This window comes from Cucurbita moschata, unplaced genomic scaffold, assembly GCF_002738365.1.
Source record: "Cucurbita moschata cultivar Rifu unplaced genomic scaffold, Cmos_1.0 Cmo_Scf00014, whole genome shotgun sequence".
NCBI classification, from domain to species: Eukaryota; Viridiplantae; Streptophyta; class Magnoliopsida; order Cucurbitales; family Cucurbitaceae; genus Cucurbita; species Cucurbita moschata.
Genome location: NW_019268530.1, coordinates 2,463,515 through 2,470,068, shown reverse-complemented (window position 1 = coordinate 2,470,068; position 6,554 = coordinate 2,463,515). Strand labels below are relative to the sequence as shown.

The 6,554-nt window shown below is 37.0% G+C and overlaps 2 protein-coding genes across 2 annotated transcripts; both read right to left on the bottom strand.

Annotated features, from left to right (window-relative positions):
• Positions 1-824: 824 nt before the first annotated feature.
• On the bottom strand, positions 825-1,970 carry LOC111452478 (myb-related protein 1-like). Its single transcript, XM_023093240.1, has 4 exons — positions 1,717-1,970; positions 1,552-1,628; positions 1,420-1,469; positions 825-1,323 (listed from the first exon to the last, which is right to left on the bottom strand). The coding sequence occupies exons 1-4, from the start codon at positions 1,868-1,870 to the stop codon at positions 939-941; spliced, it is 666 nt and encodes a 221-aa protein (XP_022949008.1). The 5' UTR covers positions 1,871-1,970; the 3' UTR covers positions 825-938.
• Positions 1,971-5,042: 3,072 nt separating this feature from the next.
• Positions 5,043-6,009, bottom strand: LOC111452865 (E3 ubiquitin-protein ligase RNF181-like). Its single transcript, XM_023093783.1, has one exon. The coding sequence runs from the start codon at positions 5,776-5,778 to the stop codon at positions 5,173-5,175; it is 606 nt and encodes a 201-aa protein (XP_022949551.1). The 5' UTR covers positions 5,779-6,009; the 3' UTR covers positions 5,043-5,172.
• Positions 6,010-6,554: the final 545 nt, after the last annotated feature.

The window sequence follows — 6,554 nt, the reverse complement described above, 5'->3', positions numbered from 1 at the left end:
TTTTTTTTTTTTTTTTTTTTTTTGAGTATGTTCATATATTGCACTTTATTTATGTATTTATTTTTAAATATAATTGGGTCGTAAATTGAAAAAAAAAAAAATTGAGAATTGTCATAGCGGAACGGCCAACCCAACTTGACCTAGGTTCGATTCAAATTCGACCTAAAATCAAAATTTGATTCGATGGTTAGACTCAACCCTTCCATTCATTAAATTGGATATGGTGTATTTTAGCCTATGAACGGACCCTTTTGGACCGTATTTGGGTCAGCCCAATAACCTTACCATTGGGTCAACCAAAATAGATTTGTCTATAGAATTCATCGTGTATTATGCTTTATATAACTCGAGATGTCTATGAAAATCCGTCCCCTGTTCTCATCACCTATTTTAGTTCCAAAAATGAGAATTAGTGGGAAAATTTTCAATTTTTTTTATAGTTTTTATTTTAACAATATCCCTTTCATGTTCGGATATCGTTTCTATTAAAAGAAATATAAAATATTCCGATAAAACCAATCATATCTCATAATATTCTACCGACATAATTTTAAATTAAAAAAAATTAGAACATAGTTTTCAACACTCAAAAAAAAAATGAGTTACATATATATATATAGCGGGGACGGGGAATATAATCTCTATCTTCGACCCTATTTGACTAATAGATAAAAATCCACATAGAACACAATCTACATAGATTAAACAGACATGTCTTGAGACATAAGAATCATTTCCAAAATTGTTGGAATAAGCGTCTAATTATTCAAAAATCGAGTCCTAAGTCAACCGAGGAGCGTAAGAACACATGACAACACAACACGAACACAAATTTTTAAAATTTCTCTCGTATTCATAGAATATACTTTAAACATTGGGTTAAAATTCCACCCATTTACACATATTTTACAACCAAATGCCAAATTTTGATAAATCATTCAAACATACTCCACATTCAAATCGATGAATCTCTTATAATCTCCCTCAGAAACAGAGCTGCTCTGTTCTTCCTCATCTCTGTTTCCTTTCCTCTTCTTCTTCTTCGTCTTCACTGTCGGGGCCTCCTCCAAGGACGTCAAAGAGCTATCAATGGAGCCCATCCTCGTCTCCCTCACCTCATCTGATTGATACCCATAGCTCACCATTGACGCCAATTCCGACAGCTCCGCCTTCGCCTCCTCCAGCGCTTCAGAACAACACCCATACCCTGCAATCATCTCTTGAGCTCTTCTCAGCACTCTCTGTAAATACTTCCCTTGAGCTTCGATTCTCAGCTGTAAATGCCTTTGTACCTCAATTTGTTCATGTAATCTCTTCATATTCCTTGAATCAACACAAGAATTCCATAAGAAAATTGCCATTTCAGATACAAAAAAACACAAAAATGGGTTTTTTTTGGGTTCTTTTCACTTCTCTTACTCGTTCATGCTATGATTTTCAGGCTTCTGGGTCTTCCCCAATCTGTATTTCTGATATAAAAACAAACCCAAATCAGTTTTTTAATGATCCAATGAAGAACACCCATAGATTGAAAGGAAATAGACGAAGAACCTGTAAATGACTCTTGAGATGATAGAGAGTAAGGCCAGTGATACCCATGGCACGCATCAAGCTCTTAGGAGTAGCCTCTGCAACAAAAAAACACACAAAAACAACTGAGTAAACGGATCAAAACCCTCCACCACACAAGAACAAGAACAAGAACAAGAACGAAACTGTGAGCTCCACCGAGATGAGCGACAGCATCGACAAATCTTTGATGAAGTTCAGGAGTCCATTTCAAGCGTGGCTTTGGATCAGTAGACAAAACCAAGTTCATGTGTTGATAATTTTGCATAATTATTGGTTCTTTTTCTCTTTGAATATCCATAGAAGGAAGGGTATGGTTTGGTTGAGGTTCTCTCTTTATATCATTAAAAAAAGGGTTTTGTTGGAAGAGAATATATGCTTCATGAGCTGTGTGCTTCTTTTTCTTCTTTTTTTTATATTATTGTTTCCAAATTATATTACGTTCATACCAATTTTTATTTAATTTTTTTTTTTTTTTTTTTTTTTGAGAGAATCTGAAAAAAAACGAAAGAAAGATACAGAGATGGAAGGAAGAGTCTCAAAAGGAGAGAAAAGAGGGAGGAAAAAAAAAGTGTATGGTTTGTTTTTATCTTGCTGTTTTCCTCTCTCTTGATTCCCATTTGCCTTTGCTAAGCCCCACGAAACCCACCATCAACGATCACGATCACGATCACGAGTTGTTTAAAAGGCGTGAGGATCTGAAAAACTCGATCAATTTAACCTAATTCGTACGATCTGTGTAACGTCCCAAGTCCACCGCTATCATAACCCTTCTGGGTCTAGCCCTACTCTGATCTATTGTCAATTTTGACCCGTTAGGCGAGTTTGTTAGGGAGAGATTTCCACATCCTTATAAAGGATATTTTGGTCTCCTCTACAACCGAGATGGGATCTCGCTGTCTGGGTCAAGTTATCAATTTATTTAGATTGAGTTGAGTTAAGTTACAAATTGATTCATGGGTTTTTCCGAACAACTCGATCCAAGTCAACCCAATAGCTAATTGAATTACGTAGGTTGAGAAATTTTATAATCCGAACAATTGTGTTGGAGTAAAAAATGTCTAAACCGGAGCTGACTTATTCTTTAAATGTCTCTAATTATGGGTATTTCTTATTTAGATTGAGTTGATTTAAGTTACAAATTGATTCATGGGTTTTTCCGAACAGCTCGATCCAAGTCAACCCAATAGCTAATTGAATTATGTGGGTTGAGAAATTTTATAACCCGAACAATTGGGTTGTTGTAAAAAATGTCTAAACCCGAGCTGACTTATCCTATAAACGTCCCTAATCGTGGATATTTCTTTTCGTGATTGAAAGGGCAAAATCAAATTGGGTTTTTGTATAGTGTATGGTGTGGTTGGCAGATTCTTTTTGTTGTTTGCAAAGGATAAAGGAATCAAAGAATCTAATCTAAGCTTAGATTTTCAAAAGCCATCTGAACAAAAGAAAACTTATCCTTTTTTTTTTCTATATTCAAGCCAAGCAAAAAAGAGAATCATACTAACTAATCTCTTTCGATTTCTACCAAATTTAATCCAAAATAGATTTAGATATGTTCGATTGATCATTGAACTCGTTGAACTAAGGTTACGAGGAAATTCGAAATTTTAATAGCTGAATTTGAGGGTCGTTCCAGGGAAATTCAACTAGGGATGAGTTCGAAAAATAATGGGTTTTTACAGCCCTCAACTGTTTCAGTTATGTCTCCCTCGCTCTCGGTTCTTGCTCCCTCAGCTCCTAGTGTTTCTCTCGTGTGATCTCTCTCCTAAGGGTTATCTTTCCACGTTAGTAGCTATGCACAATAACCACACGTTTTAGTTGTTTTACAAGAACTTATACTCAAAGTGACAACAATATTCCACTGTTGAGGTGCGACTTTTGGTAACTCAATTTCTCCATAAGGAACACGTCTCGTAGAGCATTATACGATAACCTCAAAAAAGACCGTCTTTCCCTCTAAAATAGGAGTACTGAAGACCATGACACAACACTCCGTTCATTACAGCAACGAGATCAAATCAATCTATAGAAAGAGGATTCTGTATTTTTCAATATAAGGTGCGTTGTATTCATTCGTGCGCTGAAACAGATTGTCTTAACATTTTACCACCAATTATTGGTTCGGGAAATTAAACCCATTTAATTTCTAAAAAAGAGATACATCGACAATAAAGCAATCAGAGTAACCCATCATTTCATTATTATAAATAAATATATATATATAGGAAAAGAAAATATTTAAAAATAATAATAATAAAAGGTAAAGAAAAAAAAAAAAAAGTGATCCATTCATGAGTGGAATCAAAATCAAATCATTTCATATTATAAAGCAATATTTTTCCCTTTTAACCTCATTCATTTCTTAGCCTCCAATTTTCACCATTATATACATATATATATATATATTTATTTATTTATTTATATTTTGGATATTGGAAAATGAATGATGATTCTGTCCAAGCTAGCTTGCTTCACATTGAAAGGAAGGAATATTAATTATTGAGATGAATTAATGGGTAATGTGTGGGCCAAATGTTTGAAAAACAGGTGAACAAAAAAGGGAACAACAAAAGATGAGTTCAGTTCTTCAACTACCTTTCTCTTTACCTTCATTTAATGTCTTACTTTGCTTCAAACGATACCGAGCGTAATTGATTCTTCTTAGTTCATCAATTATTGTCGTATTTGATGCGAGAAGTTCATGATCTTGCTCCTAAGAACGTGTGCGATGTCGGAGAAAATGAAAGGTATATGAATGACCCAGAACCATATCCGATGAGAGTGATCATCAGAATATGATGGTTACGAATTTGTAACCGCTCAAGCCTACTATTAGTAGATATTGTCCTCTTTGTGATATTACTTACAAGAACTGATAGTTGTTATCTATACCAATAAGTGTGTCGAGGTTAGAATAATTCTGTATTGAGCGACTTCTGGGAATTTTCCCTGTAAGTGAAGACAAACTATGCTAAAAGAATCCGAGCTAGTTTGTCTGTTCAAGATAAGTAAGAAATATAGGAGTGCCGGAGCCATCATGTATTAAATATAGATACTAAATGCTGGTCAAAATTCTAGGCATGGAGCGTTACAATAGGAGATTATCTTCTATAGCCCATAGCCAAGGCCCTCAACAATCTCACAAGAGGCCTGTCCAGCGCACAGCCATTGCGCTAAACCTCGCAACTAGCTCGCCCCGCAAGGTGCTTCAGTGTGTACGACCTCACATGTGCAACGCCATTGCCGCCTATGCTTGCCTCTTGAGCGCACGCACCAGTGCCAACACCCGTCGCATCCAACATCCGCACATGCTAGCCCACACTTATCAATAGCCAAGTGCTATGCATGCTTCTTATATTTTTATCATTTTATTTCAATCTAACGAGTAAGTTAGCTGTATGAAAATTATATTTTGTAGTCAATTCAAACGTATAAACTCGAGCCACGTTTTAAGTCAATTACATTGGTGCTTAAAAATTTAATTAGTTTATTCGAAGAGAATATTAATATAAATTATTGAAAGCTCAAGGAAGAACAAACCAAGCTTTATTCTATCTATACATAAGAACTCCACAAACAAAAGGGGCAAAAATCCTAACCCTAAGCTCCATGATCTGAAGAAACTCCATTAGAACCCTCACTTCTCCGATCATTATTGAAAGAAAAACCGACCCAAATCTCCCTCGCCCGCCGCCCCTCGTTGTTCTTCCGATCAACATCATCCGGCAGCTTGCACCTACAAAGAGGGCAATTCCCATGAATCCCAAGCCATTTCTCTATACAGTCGGGATGAAATTTGTGTCCGCAGGGCAGTTCTTTAGCCACCGCCCCAATCTTCCACTCATCCAAGCAGATCACACACTCACAACCCGACTCCTCTGCCATGATTTGAACGGTGGGGAGCGCTTCTATGGATGCTCTGGACGCCGGCGGCTGGCCGTCCTTCCCGCCGAGATCACGCATCAGTGCTTCCAAGCTCGAACGCCCCTCGATCACGACCATGCTCTGAGTAAAAGGGTTGACCAGAAATATCCTGTCGCTCCGATTGGCGTTTTGGCGATCTGGGTCGGCGGGGTTTTGGGATTGTTGAAGTGGGTCGGCGGCGGAGAAGCCGAAGAGGACGGGCATGAAGAGAGAGAGGTCTCTGTTTCCGATGAGGGTGTCGAAAACAGAGGAGATTTCAGGGGAGTTGGAATCGGAGGCCATGGATGTGGGAATCGGAGGTTCCTTCTGGGTTTGGAGATTGAAGAAGGGAAGGGTAATGAATTATTGGCGTTTGGAGTTTGTTTGATAATGAATACATAAATTGCCTCTTCATCCATCAGTGCCCCCAATGCAAGGCAAAGCCGGTGCCTGTCCTTTTCATTCTATATCACTGCCATGAAATGATATTAATAATAGGATGAGATTTTGATGTGGGTTAAAAAAGACATTACACTTCGTCTCGATCCTTACCCATTCAAAAATGATCGTGATAAATCGTGATTTGGTTTATGAACTTATAAAAAATACAATTTAATCTCTAAATTTAGAAATGATTCGAAGTAATTTCGTACTTTTAACTTAATCTAATGGAATAGTGATTAGATCATTGTGACGATCCAAATGGGATAACATGGTATCTCCGCGTCCTATGTACTCTAATGTCGACTTCTTTTATATGCACACTAGACCAAACAACTATATCATAGATCAAAACTTGTTGAATTGAAGGTATTTGAAGAGTTTGAGTCGTTTTAGAGTAGTCCTATTGCATCTTAACATTGTTCATCATCTTGTTGCAACTTATTGTTCCGGTATTAGGGATTTGATCTTGCATAGAGTTTAAAATTGGCATAGAGTTTAAAATTGGTTTGACTCGAACAATTCTACGTTGTTGTAGCACAAACGCGGGCAGAACTGTTTGAATACTTGCTCTCAACTCAAGATCAACCCCATTTAGATGCTAAATAAACAAACATTCTGGCTTCAGCTCTCAAATA

Coding starts and splice junctions, on each gene's coding strand:
- LOC111452478 (XM_023093240.1), bottom strand. CDS start 1,870: ATGGATATTCAAAGAGAAAAAGAACCAATAATTATGCAAAATTATCAA. Junction 1,470..1,551: donor ATCTCAAGAGTCATTTACAG/GTTCTTCGTCTA, acceptor TTTTTATATCAG/AAATACAGATTGGGGAAGAC. Junction 1,324..1,419: donor GAAAATCATAGCATGAACGA/GTAAGAGAAGTG, acceptor TGTTGATTCAAG/GAATATGAAGAGATTACATG.
- LOC111452865 (XM_023093783.1), bottom strand. CDS start 5,778: ATGGCCTCCGATTCCAACTCCCCTGAAATCTCCTCTGTTTTCGACACC.